The sequence below is a fragment of the Mesoplodon densirostris genome, chromosome 15 (genome assembly GCF_025265405.1).
Source record: "Mesoplodon densirostris isolate mMesDen1 chromosome 15, mMesDen1 primary haplotype, whole genome shotgun sequence".
NCBI lineage: Eukaryota > Metazoa > Chordata > Mammalia > Artiodactyla > Ziphiidae > Mesoplodon > Mesoplodon densirostris.
In genome coordinates this window covers 7774899-7791809 of record NC_082675.1, presented here as the reverse complement: position 1 = coordinate 7791809, position 16911 = coordinate 7774899, and the positions used below count along the sequence as shown (strand labels likewise).

The following is a 16911-nucleotide window of genomic DNA, read 5'->3' as shown; positions in this document are numbered from 1 at the left end:
GAAAATAATTACCTATAATCCCAGTACACAGAGACAATAGTTATTGGTATCTTCCTGGATTGATTTATATATAATACATATATATATATATATATAATTTTAAAAAACTAATGGGTACCATATTGAATATATATTTTTATCCTATATTTTCACTTGATATTATGTAATATGCATTTCCCATTTCATTAACAATTCTCTGAAAACTTGATTTATAAAGGATATAGCTTAATTTGAAAACTCTTTGATTTACAAAATAGACCCATTTTACAGAGTACGTGTGTATGTATATGTATACGTGTATAGCAACATTCTCAGTAACTTGTTTTGTGAGCATGTGGTGAAAATTCCTCAATAATATGCTTTTTACCCCTGGCTTTATTAAGATATAATTGACATATAACATTGTGTGCATTTAAGATATTCAATATAGTGATTTTATATATGTATATATGAAAAAATTATTACCACAGTATGGTTAGTTAACACATCCATCCCCTTGCATAGTTACAATTTTTTGTGTGTGATGAGAACTTTAAAAATCTACTATGTTAGCAACTTTCAAATATACTGTACTATATTGTTAACTAGAGTCCCCATGCTGTACCTTACATCCCCAGGACATGTGTATCTGATAATTGGGAGTTTGTACCCTTTGACCACTTTTCACCCATTTCTCCCACTCCCCACCCCCTGCCCCTGGCAACCACCAATCTGTTTCTGTTTCTATGAGTTTTTTTTTTTTATAAGATCCCACATACAAGTGAGATCGGACAGTATTTGTCTTTCCCTGTCTGACTTGTTCCACTTAGAGCAGTGCCCTCAGGTTTCATCCATGTTGTCACACCTGGCAGGATTTCCTTCTTTTTTATGGCTAATTAATATTCCAATAATATTCTATCATGCACACAAACACAACCCACATTTTCTTTATCCATCACTACCAACAATGCACAAGAATTCCCTTTTCTCCACATCCTTGTGAACACTTGTTTTCTCTTATTTTTTTTGATAAAAGCCATTCTGACAGGTGTGAGGTGATAGCTCATTGTGGTTTTGGTTTGCATTTCCATGATGGTTAGTGATGTGAGCACCTTTTCATGTACTTACTGATCATTTGAATATCTTCTTTAGAAAAATGTCTATTCAGGTCTTCTGCCCATTTTTTAAGTGGGTTATTTGGCTTTTTGCTATTGGTTGTGAGTCCCTTATGTATTTTGGATATCAACCCCTTATCAGATATGTGGTTTGCAAATATTTCTTCCCATTCTGTAGGTTGCTTTTTCATTTTGTCGATCGTTTCTTTTGCTGTGCAGAAGTTTTTTGGTTTGCTATAGACAACATGCTTTCGAAAGGCTGTATACTCAGTTGATCCATTCCCCAGTTGACAGACACATAGGTTGTCTGAAGTATTTTGGCTGTCAGAGACATGGCTGTGATGCACATCTCTGTGTATGGTTTTTGCATACTTCTCTGATTATTTTCCTGGGTCAGAGTCCTAGAAATAGAATTACTGGGTCAGAGAATATGAACTTTAAGGCCCGTTGCCAAATAGTTTTCCAGAAATGTAGCATTTTGCAGCTCACCATCAAGCATACATAACTCCTGAAACCCAGCTAAGACTCAATGTTCACATTAGGTGTCTGAGCACATTTTAGTGATATGAGCTGTGGTCCCAGTCATTTCCCTTGGCTTCAGTGGCCTACCCAGAATCACCTTTTTTGGGGTGCTCCAAGTATGACTGGAAGGTGACTTTTATTCTCCAAGTAGCATCTGGAGAAATGAGTTCTCAGAGCCCATAAACCCAGCTGAGTCTTGAATGAGTACCTTAAAAACATCAGGGGGACTTCCCTGGTGGCACAGTGGTTAAGAAGCCACCTGCCAGTGCAGGGGACACGGGTTCGAGCCCTGGTCCGGGAAGATCCCACATGCCGCGGAGCAACTAAGCCCGTGCACCACAACCACTGAGCCTGTGCTCTACAGCCCACAAGCCAAAACTACTGAGCCCCCGTGCCACAACTACTGAAGGCCACACGCTCTAGAGCCCGTGCTCTGCAACAAGAGAAGCCACAGCAATGAGAAGCCCGCGCACCGCAACAAAGAGTAACCCCCGCTCGCTGCAACTAGAGAAAGCCTGTGTGCAGCAGCAAAGACCCAACGCAGCCAAAAAAAAAAAAAAAGTCAGGGATTCTTTAAGCTCCTCGAAAGGTCTTTTGGCCAGTATTCATTTTGTAAAAGTATATGGTCAGAAACAGAAGCAACTACCCGCGAAGTTTGTGCAACCCACATAAAAGTGTTCCCTAGAGCTGTGTTTCTAAAGCATGTTCCTTAGAACATTGTTTCCCAAACTGGCAACCTGCAACAGAATTACCTGGAGCATTTACTAAAAAATCAGATTCTGGGGCCCCATCCCAGATCTAGCCAATCAGAATCTCGAAGTATGGGGCCTGGGAGTCTGCATTTTCCACTTTGCCCCTTACCTGGTAGTCCAGCTGGGAAGAGACCCTCCTCCACAGTGCCACACAGACTCAGTTGCTACCTGCAGTGTCTAAGGATCATATTCATATGAAACTCACCAAAATGCCATCATGGGCCGTATGTCTCACAATTCCTGTAAGCACTCAGGAGCCTCTCTCTGATGGCTGCAGATCCAAGCCATCCTACTAGGGAAGCAGCACTGGGAGCACAGGCTCCTGGGTCAGGTGGCTCTGGGTTTGACTCCTGACTATAACCACTCGCCAGCTGTGAGACTTGGTCAAGTTTCTGAACCTCTCTAAGCCTCAGTTTCCTCATCTGTAGAATGGGGCTAATAGTAGTACCCAGCCCCTGGAATTATTGTGACGATTAAATGAGTATCTGTTTAGTACAGTACAGGGCACATGTTAAATGTTTGAAAAAACACCATCCAGTATTATTACCTCCACCATCCATCCTATCCTTGTCTCTGGATGTGTGATTATAAAAGGCCTTTAGGTGAATGTCTCTCTGACCCTGTGGATCTTTGTTTATGATACCCTCTCTAAAATCAGTTTTTTATTTTCTTGATTTGTCTGGTAAAGAGACTTTATGTAAATGGCCGAAAGCCATCAAACTGATGGCAGCCTTCTCACTCAGGATTCTTGACTTTAAACCCTGGGCCCATGTAAATGTGTCCTCTGCAGTCCTGCTTTGTTGATAAGGGAATTCTGGGTGTTTATCCTTTGTGACTGTCACCCACCTGCCACACGAATCACTGAAGGAGGATGGTGGCGCAGAGTGGCTCTGGTTTTTCTGCTTCCTCTAGAAGTAAGAGGTGTAATTACCAAAGGCTCACTCCGTTGTCCTATCATTGGCCAAAAATAATAAAGCTTAACAACCTATCGAAATCTTGCTGATGAGTAAAAAGTACCCAGAGGGACTTCCCTGGTGGTCCAGTGGTTAGGTCTCGCTGCTTTCACTGGCAAGGGCCCGGGTTCAGTCCCTGGTTGTGGAACTAAGATCCCACAAGCCACGCAGCGTGGCAAAAAAAAAAAAAAAAAAGTACCCAGAAAAAAAGTTTAGTCTGCAACAAATGTTTAAAGTGACATGGAATATTATTTACCCACATTAAAATGGTCATTGCAAGGTTGTCACTGACTGTTGTGTCGCCCCCCCCCCACCAGCTGCTAAGAAGGGGTTTCAGCGCCACACTCAGTGTCTTCATAAATACCCTGGACTCCAGGGTTTTTAATCCATTTAAAAAAATAAATTTACTCTTTGGAGATGTTTTCTGAAGGCCCCCGATCCAGATGTGGCCACATCCGAGTGCAGACACTGTTCGCTGATGAATTAGTTTATATCTGAAGCTCCGAGGGGAGAACTTTTTGATCTCTAGTTTCCATCAGATTTATAGCGATCTTAATAAAAATGTTTTCGGGGCTTGAAACTTTTAAACCCAGGCTTCGTCATGGTTAATGAAACATTTCCTATTAAGATGCAGCTGTTCCCCCTCCCCCGAGAAGTTGCATGAAGAAGTATGTGCCGCTGATAAGAGTATTTTCACACTTGGTTACTTGAAAGACTTAGAAACACAGACTCAAGCCAGCCCCCCAAGGCTCTACATTATTTATATTTTTCTTACGTCATTTTAACTGCCTTGGGGATTTGAATCTAGTCAGTGTGGTAGATTGAAGCCAAATTATACAAGAATGTAACCCTCCCCAAAGAATCCCTAACCATTCCCATCTTCTGCAGAACACAGCCAAAGAGGTGAGGTGGGCTGCTCTTACAAATCTTCATTTTTTTAAAAGAAAGATCTGCAATGTTGATAATGTTATAAACCCTAAGTTTGGGTTCCTACGTTAGGGCTCTTCACAGTTTATATAGCTGACTTCACATACGAGAAAGTTTCATCTTCCACCTCTATAGATATATTTTTCCCTCCGGGACTTTGGAATATCGTGTTGGGGCCAGGCCTGTGTGTCACGTGTGTTCCCTGGTCACTTGTGGCTATGTTTCTTTTTAGCTTGCAGAGCATTATAGATTCTTGATAGGTTTTGCAATGAATTAACAGTAGTTCGACCACTTAGTTCTATAAATTAAGGCCAATCCTGGCAGAGAGGTGTGTACCCAGCAAGAGCTCACATCGTGGAGGCTCAGCAAATCTTGGTCGGATGAGTAAATGAATGAATGATATGCTCACCAGTCATGTTTGACTGCAAAAACAATAAGGGAGATAGAATCCCTGACATTATTGTTTGATCTCAGAGTAATTAATAGTAGCCCTAACTATTTGGTATATTAGCCTTGTTTAGGAGGGTTTGGAGAGGAAATAATCACTTAATTTTTAAATGTGCTCAACTTTGGACCCAGAAATTCTGCTTTTAGGAGTATATCCCACAGGAAAACTCAGGCAAGTGTAACAGTGATGTACTGCAGGATGGTTTATAATAGTGAAAAATTAAAACAACCTTAAGGTCCGTTGATAGGAGATGGGGTAAATCAAGGAAGGCACACCTACACTTAGTAATTATTAAACAGTGAAATTGACCTATGACTCTTTTTTTTCTGTTCTCTTCTTTTTTTTATTATTTAATTTTATTTATTTGGCTGCATCGGGTCTTAGCTGCAGCGCACGGGCTCTTTGTTGCGGTGCACGGGCTTCTCTCTAGCTGTGGCATGCGGGCTCCAGAGCGCGTGGGCTCAGTAGTTGCAGCGCATGGACTTAGCTGTCCCGTAGCATATGGGATCAGTTCCCCGACCAGGGATCGAACCCACGTCCCCCGTATTGGAAGGCGGACTCTTAACCACTGGACCACCAGGGAAGTCCCTGACCTATGATTCTTGACTCAGAAAGAATGTGCTGCTTTTGTTGTTAAAGGACAAAAGGCAAGTTGCAGAACAGTATGTAAAGCATGACCTCACTTCATTAACAATAATATATAGAGCTCATATATGCCTAGAGAAACTGAAAGAACTTCTTCCAAACCCTTAACGACACTGACCTCTGAGGCATGGGATCCGTGAGAGCTTTTACTCTCTACTTTCTACGTATCACCCCCGTCAGCTGGGGCCTCTGGTACCAGCTGGAACCCAGCCCTGGTTCCCACCCGTAGTCGGAGTTCGGGGCTGCCCTGGCGGCTCGCGCTCTCCTGGCCTCGGGGCTCCCCCGTGTGCGTGTGCACACTCCAGGTCATTCCAGACGTGACGCTCAGCATCTTCCTCCTTTTCCACGAAAACAGAAAGCCCATCCACACAAGACAACTTCCCTGAAACACTGGGAATCACCAGAAGGATTCATGCATAACCGGATTCCACAGCAGTTTACCTAAAACTTCTCATTAGCCCTTCTCTCCAGTCCCGATGACCCCCCCCAGGGGGGCTTCCTTGCTGGTCTTGACCCCCACCGAGCTCTGCACCCCCTCCTGTCCCTCTGATGGCCATGCCAGTTCAGCTCTTAGCTTCTATTTCCAAATCTGCAGTATAAGCCCATCTCTAGGGTTTACAAATGAAAAAACCTCCCATTTAGTCACGTCTACTCACCTTAGAAGACCATCGTGGCTGTAACTTGCTGGGCAGAGGGGAGGCTCATACATACATTTCTGTAGAATTTAATTTTTCTTTTTCTTTTTTTTTCTTTTTTTTTTTTGCGGTACGCGGGCCTCTCACTGTTGTGGCCTCTCCCGTTGCGGAGCACAGGCTCCGGACACGCAGGCTCAGCAGCCATGGCTCACAGGGAAGCCCGAATTTAATTTTTCTTAACTACAAGCGGTAGCTTGTATTGCTTTTGTATTCAGAACAAAACCCAGAAAGATAAATGAACAAATCCTCCCCAAGCCTTGTGTGCTAATCTTTGTGGCTAAACCGCGGTCCCAGCTGGGATGGAGGGAGCGTAGCCAAGTGGCACAGCCGTCCGCCACACGAGGAGGAGAAATTTGAGCCAACGGTCATGGGCACAGTTTCTGCTCTGATGAAGACCCCATGGGAATTTGGAAATTCGCACTTTGAAGAAAGGTCCTCAGTGGGTTGGATTTGTTCTGAAGCATAAATATCAGGAGGTGTTTCCATCCTGAAAGTGAGAGAAATGGCGCACTGCTGTCGGGAGGCCTTCCTGGTCCACTGAGAACCCTACGCCAGGGAGCACTGCTGTTGCCACACTTACAGCATCTAAAGAAAGAAATACCAAAATGCTGCGTGGCCACTAAAAAAGAATGCAGCTGATAATATCAATAACACCAACAGCGGCAACAGCAGACCAGCCCTTCTCGCTTGAGCACTTGCTGAGAGCCAAGGACCGTGCCAGCCCCCCTGGCGTTTAGTCCTCACAGCAAGCAGATGCTTTTATCATCTCCATTTTACCAACCAGGACAGTGAGGCTCAGGGGATGAGGAAGCTTGCACGGCCACTCAGGGCCGCGGTCTGTACCCCAGCTGGCTGGTCTTAGTGCAAACAAAAGTCAGGACATCAAGCACTGGCTATTGCTGAGGGCTGGGGAATGAAAGAGCACTTCACTTCTATTCTTTACATCTCCAGTGTTTGCATTTTTTATAACAAGCACATATTCATCTTTACTGGTTTTATGATGATAAAAGAATAGATCATAGTCATGGTGAAAATTACATTTTTAAAAACTGATGTTATTTGCTTTGTTACTTGCCTTTGCCATTGCTTCACCTCTGTATTATATTTCTTTTTTTTTTTTTTTTTTTTTTTTTGGCCTCACCGTGAAGCATGTGGGATCTTAGTTCCCTGACCAAGGATCAAACCTGCACCTGCTGCATTGGAAGTGCGGAGTCTTAACCGCTGGACTGCCAAGGAAGTCCCTATCTTCTTTTGTTATTATTATCATTATTATTATTATTTTTGGCCACGCCTCATGGCTTGCGGGATCTCCCCTAATCATGGCAGTGAAAACGCAGAATCCTAGCCACTAGACCACCAGGGAACTCCCTATTTTTCTTCCTTTTAATCAACTTTATTGAGATATATCACATATCATACAATTCACCTATTTAAAGTGAGTCAATGGCTTTTAGTATGTTCACAGAGTTGTGCAACCATCACTACTATCGAATCCTAGAACACGTTTATCACCCTAAAAAGAAGCCCTGTACCCATTAGCCATCACTTCCCATCCCCCCTCCTCAGCCCCTGGCATCCACTAGTCTACTTCCCATCTCCGGATTTCCTCTTCTGGACATTTCATATAGATGGAATCATGTGATGTGCGATCGTTTGTGTCTGGCTTCTTTCACTGTTTTCAAGGTGCATCCATGTTGTAGCATAATCAGTACTTCACTCCTTTTTCTAGAGGAGTAAAGAAAAGAGAAGCCACTGCGGTGGCTTCTCTTGTTGTGGAGCTCGGGCTCTAGGCGCATGGGCTTCAATAGTTGTGGCTCGTAGGCTCCAGAGCGCAGGCTCAGAGTTGTGGCGCACGGGCTTACCTGTTCCGCGGCATGTGGGATCTTCCTGCACCAGGGCTCGAACCCATGTCCCCTGCATTGGCAAGCGGCTTCTTAACCACTGCGCCACGAGGGAAATCTGTCATTCAGATTTTAAAACCTTTAAAAACATTCACCTGGGGCCTCCCTGGTGGCGCAGTGGTTGAGAGTCCGCCTGCCGATGCAGGGGATACGGGTTCGTGCCCCGGTCTGGGAGGATCCCATGTGCCGCGGAGCGGCTGGGCCCGTGAGCCATGGCCGCTGGGCCTGCACATCCGGAGCCTGCGCATCCGGAGCCTGTGCTCCGCAACGGGAGAGGCCACAACAGTGAGAGGCCCGCATACCACAAAAAGAAAAAAAAAAAAAAAATTCACCTGGGGTGGGGAAGAATCCCCGGAAGTGCTTGCAGCCTGGGCCCCGTGAGGGGCTGGGTGGAGGTCACCATAAAGAGCGCTGGGAATGGTGGGGTTGTCATCTCTGAGTCTCCCCTTGGCCGGCAGACAGCAGGGAGAGAGCGCTGTGGTCCAGCACCGAGGGCTGGCCTTCTCCTGGGTCAGCGTCCAGTGGGCAGGACCTGACAGGAGGCAGCTGTTGTGCAGATAGTTACTGGAGAGGCGGGCAGTTGTGAGTGACAGAGCGATGCGCCAACAGCAGAGGCGTCTCCAGCCCTGGAAGCTGCTGCCCAGCCCCTCCTTCCCTGCCCCAGGTCAGTGCGAAACGCCGCCGCGATGGGCCACACGGAGGGGGTGTGAGGCGAAGAGGATGGGCCACACGGAGGGGGTGTGAGGCGAAGAGGATGCTGGGAGGAAAGACTGTCTCCTCATTTGCCAGGGATGGTCTAGAGAGCACTAGGTGTGTGTAAGGAGGAGGGAGAGTCCCTCCAGCCTGCGAGTCTATGAAACTATCACAGAAGAAACCGACCCGCACCAGGAGCCCGTTTAAAAAGACGAGGAATGGCCCCAGTTCAAGTGTACCATGTTCCTCTCCGTTTAACAGGGAGGTTATAAAACTTAATTATAAGACACAATTCTAAGGCCATCAGTGGCTTCCTGCGGCTGACAACAGGATCGGAAACCCAAAGGCCTGTGGGGAGAAGGACAGCGGCAGGAGTAAAGCAGTCCTGGGCCAGGGGACCCCGGCCCTCCAAGGACAGGCCACCCTCACATCTCGGGGCCTGGGCAGTGGTACCAGCAGAGGTCCAGGGGCCGACTGTGTAAATGTTTAAAAGTTATAAATCAGGAATTCCCTGGTGGTCCAGTGGTTAGGACTCTGTGCTTTCACTACTGAGGGCCCGGGTTCAATCCCTGGTTGGGGACCTAAGATCCTACAAGCTGCATGGCGCGTGGCCAAAAAAAAAAAGTTATAACTCAAATGACAAGCTGTTGAATAGATATTCGACCTCGACAGTTCTACCTTAAAAATTTTTTTTAATTAATTAATTAATTAATTTTTGGCTGCGTTGGGTCTTCCTTGTTGCGCACAAGCTTTCTCTAGTTGTGGCGAGAGGGGGCTACTCTTTGTTGCGGTTCACGGGCTTCTCGCTGCGGTGGCTTCTCTTGTTGCAGAGCACGGGCTCTAGGCGTGCGCGGGCTTCAGTGGTTGTGGCTCGTGGGCTTCAGTAGTTGTGGCTCATGGGCTCAGTAGTTGTGGCTCGCGGGCTCTAGAGCACAGGCTCGGTAGTTGTGGCGCCTGGGCTTAGTTGCTTCGCAGCATGTGGGATCTTCCCGGACCAGGGCTCGAACCCGTGTCCCCTGCCTTGGCAGGAGGATTCCTAACCACTGCGCAACCAGGGAAGCCCCCCTTTTTTGAGTTTTAAGAGAACTTCTTCCATGGCCTCATTGTGCCCACGGTGTTTCATTCATTCAGTAAACATTTCTCTGGGCCCCCACGATGTGCCGGGCTCTGAACAAAGCTGCTGTGGAAATAGAGATGAACGCTATTGCTACAGCTTAATGGAGGAGACAGATGCGGGCCTGAAGAATTAGAATATGCCTCACAGCTGCCACCCACCATTACTCTCTGATGAAAATCACAAGCTGGGTGCTGATTCTTTTTAGCATGAGCATCACCTCTGCTAGCCGCTGTGGTGTAAGAGCTGGTTCTCAAAGCTGTGGCCCCCAGACCAGCAGCACAGGCCTCACCTGGGGATTTGTAAGCAAAGCAGATTCTCAGCCCAGATCCCAGACTCACGGAATCAGAAACTCTGGGGGTGGGACCAGCAGTCTGTGTTTTAATGGACCCTCTGGCTCATGTTGATGCCTGATAAAGTTTGAGATCCCCTGCCTTAAAGCCATACTTCTCAACCTTGGCCACACATTCATATCCCCTGGGGAGCTTTTAAAAACTATGACTGCTCATACTCCACCCCAACACAATTAAATCAGGATCTCTGGGAATGGGGCCGAGGCCTTAGAATGTTTAAAGCTCCCTGGGTGAATCAAATGAACCACTGCCTTAGTGGATGACAGGCCAGCGTGAGAATGCCAATAAGAGGCCAGGCTGAAGCCAGCCAGAGCGCTCTGGGCGACCGCGGGGCCTCCCGCTCCTCCTACCGGGGCCCTGGGAAGGCTCTGGGCATTCCATTCGGGCTCCGAGGTTCCTCTCCCAAGCACGAACCTCGTTTAGACGCGTAGCAGCACCTGCCTCTTCAACTAACACAGAGTAGGCTCGGGAAGGAAATGTTATGATGCTGAAGCTGCCAGCTCTCTGCTCGTTGAGCAGTGATCTCTGGTCAGTCATTTGGGGAAAGAGAGTAAGAGGTGAATCACCTACAGAGGGGTTTGTGCCAAGAATGTTCCCTGAGATCTTTGGAACGCTCTGGGTATGAGTAACTCCAGGCACTCTTGGATTCCTTTTTTGTCCTCTTTGGGTTAGTCTCCTATTTCTGAATTGAGTTTGAATCGTATATTGCATTTGTAAAGTACACATATCATTTACATTATAATTTATGTATTTATAAATTATAATTTATGTTATAATTACATGCATTATAATTAGCAGGGACATAGGAAGTATAATAATCACAAGAACAATGACTGCCAGTTGAGTGCTGTGTTAGGCACTGTGTCAGCACTTTAGATACATTGTCACAGTAAGCGTCAGATCAGCCCACTGCAAATGGTTTACCATATTACTCCCTTTTTCAAGACAAGACACTGAGGATAAGGAATGTTAAGTTACTAACCCAAAGTCATATAGAAAATGGCAGAACCAGGTTTTGAACCTAGGTCTGCCTTCAAAGATCGTAGTGTTAGGGCTTCCCTGGTGGCGCAGTGGTTGGGAGTCCGCCTGCCGATGCAGGGGACACGGGTTCGTGCCCCGGTCCGGGAAGATCCCACGTGCCGTGGAGCGGCTGGGCCCGTGAGCCATGGCCGCTGAGCCTGTGTGTCTGGAGCCTGTGCTCCGCAACGGGAGAGGCCACAACAGTGAGAGGCCTGCGTACCGCAAAAAAAAAAAAAAAAAAAAAAAGATCATAGTGTTAGCCCCAGTCTCCTTTGGCTTATCGTAAGTGGTAGCATATAGTAGAATCTGTAAATAATATATGCTACTGGGTAGTTTTATTTATACACAAATTGTACATAATTTAACATGCAGTTGTACATAATATAAACTCAATAAGTGCTGTATATGAAAATGTTACCAATTAGAGTTACTTGCATAGTACCAATTGTGGTTCGTTTGTATCCATAACCAATGATGTTATATCTAAGGACCATTCCTGGAATGTTGCATTGAGGATATATGGCTTCTTTGAAAATATTAGACGATTACTAAGATACAATGTAAAAAGGGGAAAATCAGGATACAAAAGCAGGATACAAAAAAGGATATATACACATACTAGTTTTGCCAAAAAAAAATAGACACATGTATTTTATATGCATGGGAAAAAGTGGGAGGAAGGTACCCCAGATCTTTCACAGAAATGATGGTTGGACTGCAAGAGGTTTGTATTTCCTTCTTGATACTTGGGGCAAGACCAAGACACTAGGATGTTCCAGACAGGCTAATATTTGGCATTGCTTCAGACTGGTGCTCTTTCATTTATTTAGTGGACAGGGAGAAATTGGCTATCTATGGCTAAATATTGTGTACAAATATAGATTCTCTTCCTGATTCATTCCTACAGACCAAAAAATTTCAGGTTCTGGGGAAAAAATTATTTCCCACTTTTCTGTGGCTCTTATTCTCTCTCTCTCTCTCTCTCTCTCTCTGTCTGTAAAATTCAAAACGCTGCAATTTGGAGGGACACATATTAGTTTCAAATGTAGACACTAAAATAATTACTCATTTCTAGCCCTTTGTCAGGCACGGTTCAGGTTTCTGGATTTTAGCCGACTGCAGCGTGCGTGGTACAAAAATACTGCACAGAGAAGGCTGATGGGAGTGAGGAGAGGTTTTGTTTGTTTCTGTGTTCTATTTCTCTCCTCCTTGCATTTTGCCAGTTACGCAAGGAGTGCTGTGTGGAGACCTGCATTAACTGGCACCATATTTCCATTTGAATCCACAGACATGTCAGCACTCTGCTCATTCTAGGAAATTTGGAAAATACGCAAAGAATGACTTTCCAAATCAGAAAGCAGCCCTCACAGAATGAGTTGGGAATTGTTCCCTTTTCTTATGTTTTTGGGAGAGTTTGTGGGGGATTGGTATTCTTTAAATATTTGGTAGAATTCACCAATGAAGCCATTTGGTCCTTGGTTTTTCTTTGCGGAAGCTGTAAAGTTACTAATTCAATCTATTTACTTGTTATAGGTCTGTTTAGATTTTCTCTTCTTCTTGAGTCAGTTTTGGTCATTTGTATCTTTCTAGGAATTTGTCCATTTCACCTAAGTTATCTGATTTGTTGGCATATAACTGCTCACACTCTTTTTAATCTCTGTAAGATTGGTACTGGTATTCCCTCTTTCATTCCTGATTTTAATAATTTGAGTCTTTTCTCTTTTTTTTTTTTCTTGGTTAGTCTCGCTTAAGATTTGTCAACTGTGTTGCTATTTTCAATGAGTGATGGCTTCTTAGGTCTTCATTTTAAAAATTATATCACATAAGTTGTATGTATGTTACATAGGATTTTTTTTTTTTTTTTGCTGTACTCGGGCCTCTCACTGCTGTGGCCTCTCCCGTTGCGGAGCACAGGCTCCGGACACACAGGCTCCGCGGCCATGGCTCGCGGGCCCAGCCGCTCCGCGGCATGTGGGATCTTCCGGGATCGGGGCACGAACCCGTGTCCCCTGCATCGGCAGGCGGACTCTCAACCACTGCGCCACCAGGGAAGCCCTACATAGGATCTTTTGAGTATCAAACATTGCAGGGGGCCTCCCTGGTGGCGCAGTGGTTGAGAGTCCGCCTGCCGATGCAGGGGATACGGGTTCGTGCCCCGGTCTGGGAGGATCCCATATGCCGCGGAGCGGCTGGGCCCGTGAGCCATGGCCGCTGGGCCTGCGCATCCGGAGCCTGTGCTCCGCAACGGGAGAGGCCACAACAGTGAGAGGCCCGCATACCGCAAAAAAAAAAAAAAAAAAAAAAAGAAAAAAAAAACATTGCAGGATAAAGGTGGAAAGGAAAAAAGAGTCATGGTGCAGTTAGTTGCCTTAAGAAACTTACCACAGCCTTAGGTCCTGTATTTGAGTTTCACACTGAATTATTTGCTTGTTCATCTAAACTAATTTCTAAATTCTTCAGGATTCCGTCTTTTAAATGAAACTAATATCTTCTTCACAAAGCAAGGGTGTAGTAGATACACTGTGAGATACTTAGGTGAAAAGTGAAGAAATGAAACACTGTTCATGCCAATGCTAATAGTATTGACCAAGTTGGACAGTGGATCAAGGCTGCTGTAAAATTTAGTACCGCAGAGTGGGTGGCTTCACACAACAGGAATTTATTCTCTCATGGAAGTCTGAAATCAAGGTGTTAGCAGGGTCCTGCTCTCTATGAAACATGTAGGGGATAAAGTGTATCGTCGCCTCTTCTAGCTTCTGCAGTTACCATCAATCCTTGATGGTCCTTGGCTTAAGCTGTGTCCCTCCAACCACTGCCTCGGCCATCACATGTCCATCTGGGCCCTGAGTGTCTCTTTCCTCTTTTTTTTTTTTTTTTTTTTTTTGTGGTACGCGGGCCTCTCACTGTTGTGGCCTGTCCCGTTGCGGAGCACAGGCTCCGGACGCGCAGGCTCAGCGGCCATGGCTCACGGGCCCAGCCGCTCCACGGCATGTGGGATCTTCCCGGACCGGGGCATGAACCCGTGTCTCCTGCATTGGCAGGCAGACTCTCAACCACTGCGCCACCAGGGAAGACCTCTTTCCTCTTTTTATGAGGACACGGGTCATACTGTGTGAAAGGCCCACCCTCCTCCAGTACAACCTCATCTTAACTAATGACATCTGCCCTGAGGGACTGAGGAACTGGGGGTTAGGACTTCAACCTATCTTTCTTTGGGGGGGGATACAGTCAACTCATAACATACATGTTCTAAGCTAATGGCGAACATTTGTCTGTAGCTCTCCAGTTCTTAGCAGTCTATCGAAGTGTCTCTTCTGCTTACCATGGTCTTTTTTTTTTTTTTTCCCTAAACCTCTTTCCTAGATTGAAGATATGTTTAACGAAATCAGATTTAGTGAGTATGTGGACACTGGAAAACTAATTGACAAAATCAACCTACCGGATTTCTTCAAAGTTTACCTTAATCACAGGCCACCCTTTGGTAACACCATGAGTGGCATCCAGCGGAGCTTTGACGTTCTTGGTTTTACCAATTCAAAGGGAAAGAAAGCTATTCGAAGAGGGGATTTTCTGAAACTGCTTCAAACCAAAGGTAAGTACCTAAATAGGTATATCTCGTAACACCCTTGAGCCATTCCCACGGGAGAGAACTGAGCTGGGAGACAGACCACCCCCCGGCATCTCTGATTTGACTGGACTTCAGCTGCGAGGATGCCGCTTACTGGCCCACGTGGCTGGCAAACACGGAGTAAAGGGAAGGATGCCGGGAACCAGAAGGATGCAGTTTATGTCCCAACTTCCTGGAACTGCAAGATTCAGGGCCTTCACTCGTAAAGCAGGAATACAAGTGCCAGCCATCAACCTCACAGAGCTACTACGAGACGGGGTTGCATTTGTGAAATAAAGCCACACCAAAGTAAAACTTTTCATTTTTACCTATTCTTTTCTTCATCGTACCTTAAAAAAAAATACATTTATTTATTTATTTTTGGCGGCGTTGGGTCTTTGTTGCTGCGCTCTGGCTTTCTCTAGTTGCGGTGAGCAGGGGCTACTCTTCGTTGCGGTGCGCGGGCTTCTCTCTTCGTTGCAGTGCGTGGGCTTCTCATTGCAGTGGCTTCTTGTTGCGGAGCACGCATTCTAGGCGTGTGGGCTTCTGTAGTTGTGGCACGTGGGCTCAGTAGTTGTGGCTTATGGCCTCTAGAGCGCAGGCTCAGTAGTTGTAGTGCACGGGCTTAGTTGCTCCGCAGCATGTGGGATCTTCCCGGATCAGGGCTCGAACCCATGTCCCCTGCATTGGCAGGCGGATTCTTAGCCACTGCACCACCAGGGAAGTCCTTCCTCATTGTTTTATGTGAGGAAGTCAAGTAGCCCTTTTCTCTGGGCGATCATTTCATCTTAGCCAAACTGGTGCCTCTAATGTGAGGGAATTTGAAATGAAGCTAAGCACAGTCTTTGTCAGAGTGCTGTCTTCTTTCTCTGCACAAGCCCCAACACAGTCCCCTGGGTTGGAGTCCCATTTTTAGCACCATATAAGGAGGTCTATGTGACAGTAACATGGGACTCCCTAGATTGTTTTTGTGTCTCAATGAAACAGTGGAATCATTCTCTTGAAGACCTCAGAATGATGATGCTAAACTCTGACATGAGGCTCAGTCCCACGAGCTGAACAGCCTCCTTTTACCTTTGTGATGCCCAGGTGAGCACATGACGGAAGAGGAGATGTCTGACTGCTTCGCCACACTGTTCGGACTGAATCCTGAGGGCTGGAAATCCGAGCCCGCAGCCTCTTCTGTCAAAGGTACTACGGTGGGCTCTGTCTGGACACGTAGCCGAGGTGCACTAATTTGTTGGCGACTTAAGTGCATTAATGTCTTCTAACTGGTGCAAGCCACTCTCCTTCATACCATGCACACAACAAAGCAAGTTCTGTTGGGAACCCAACATGAATAAGTTATAAAAAGACCAGGGAGTGGTGGTCATGTCTAAGAGATGAAAGCTTTTGTTCCTGTGCTCCGTCCTTCCTTTGTGTCTCCCAGCCTTGTTTCTTCCCTTTATTCCCCCGATCCAGTCCTCATCTTTCCAGCTTGGGTAGGCGAATCCTGGCCACTAGCAGAGGATGCCGTTCGGAAGCTCTTTCCGAAGAGGTATTGTCAGGAGAGCCTTGGACGATGAGAGGGCAGGGACTCAGCAGGCAGGCACGAGCCCCACTTCCAGCTGTCAGAGCTTGAACATCTTTAAAGGTCATCCCGGGACTTCCCTGGCGGTCCAGTGGTTAGGACTCTGCGCTTCCACTGCAGGGGGCGCGGGTTCGATCCCTGGTCGGGGAACTAAGATCCGCATGCTGTGCAGTGTGGCCAAAAAACAAACATCCTCCTCTCCTTTCCTGTCTGAGGATTTCCCACCTCCTCCTTCTAGCTCACTGACGCCCTTGTGCCGGAACGTGTCCATGGACAACCCCGAGTGCTGCTCTGCTGCCGCCATGGGGTCGGGAGCAAAGACTCCTCACCAGGCTTCCTTCTCCCTCGCCTCCTGTTGTCTGTTCCCAATTTCAAGTTGAACAGAGTTCCTAACACAGATAGTTCTAGACCCCAGGATCTGATTGGTCATTTCCAACCTGCAAGCTCCTCTATGCCATTCCTTGTGTACCTGGGATCTCAGAATGTCACTTTCCCAATTGCTTTATATACACACACATGTAATACTGTGTTCCTAAGTGTCTCAAAACAGTAAAATCAATGATGCCTTGTAGTTGAGGCTTTCCAACGAAGTGTGCAGAGATCTGGGTAACAGTGCT

General features: G+C 46.3%; 1 protein-coding gene across 4 annotated transcripts in view; it reads left to right on the top strand.

Annotated features, from left to right (window-relative positions):
• Positions 1-16911, top strand: part of CFAP251 (cilia and flagella associated protein 251) — a 63243-nt gene that overhangs the window by 45907 nt on the left and 425 nt on the right. For 3 of the 4 annotated variants that reach the window (XM_060118819.1, XM_060118821.1, XM_060118820.1), the window contains exons 20-21: positions 14481-14709; positions 15814-15915. In XM_060118819.1, coding sequence (XP_059974802.1) covers positions 14481-14709; positions 15814-15915 — 331 coding nt within the window. Of the gene's footprint in view, positions 1-14480; positions 14710-15813; positions 15916-16911 lie in introns of those variants that run through there. The other variant, XM_060118822.1, reaches the window with a different exon arrangement.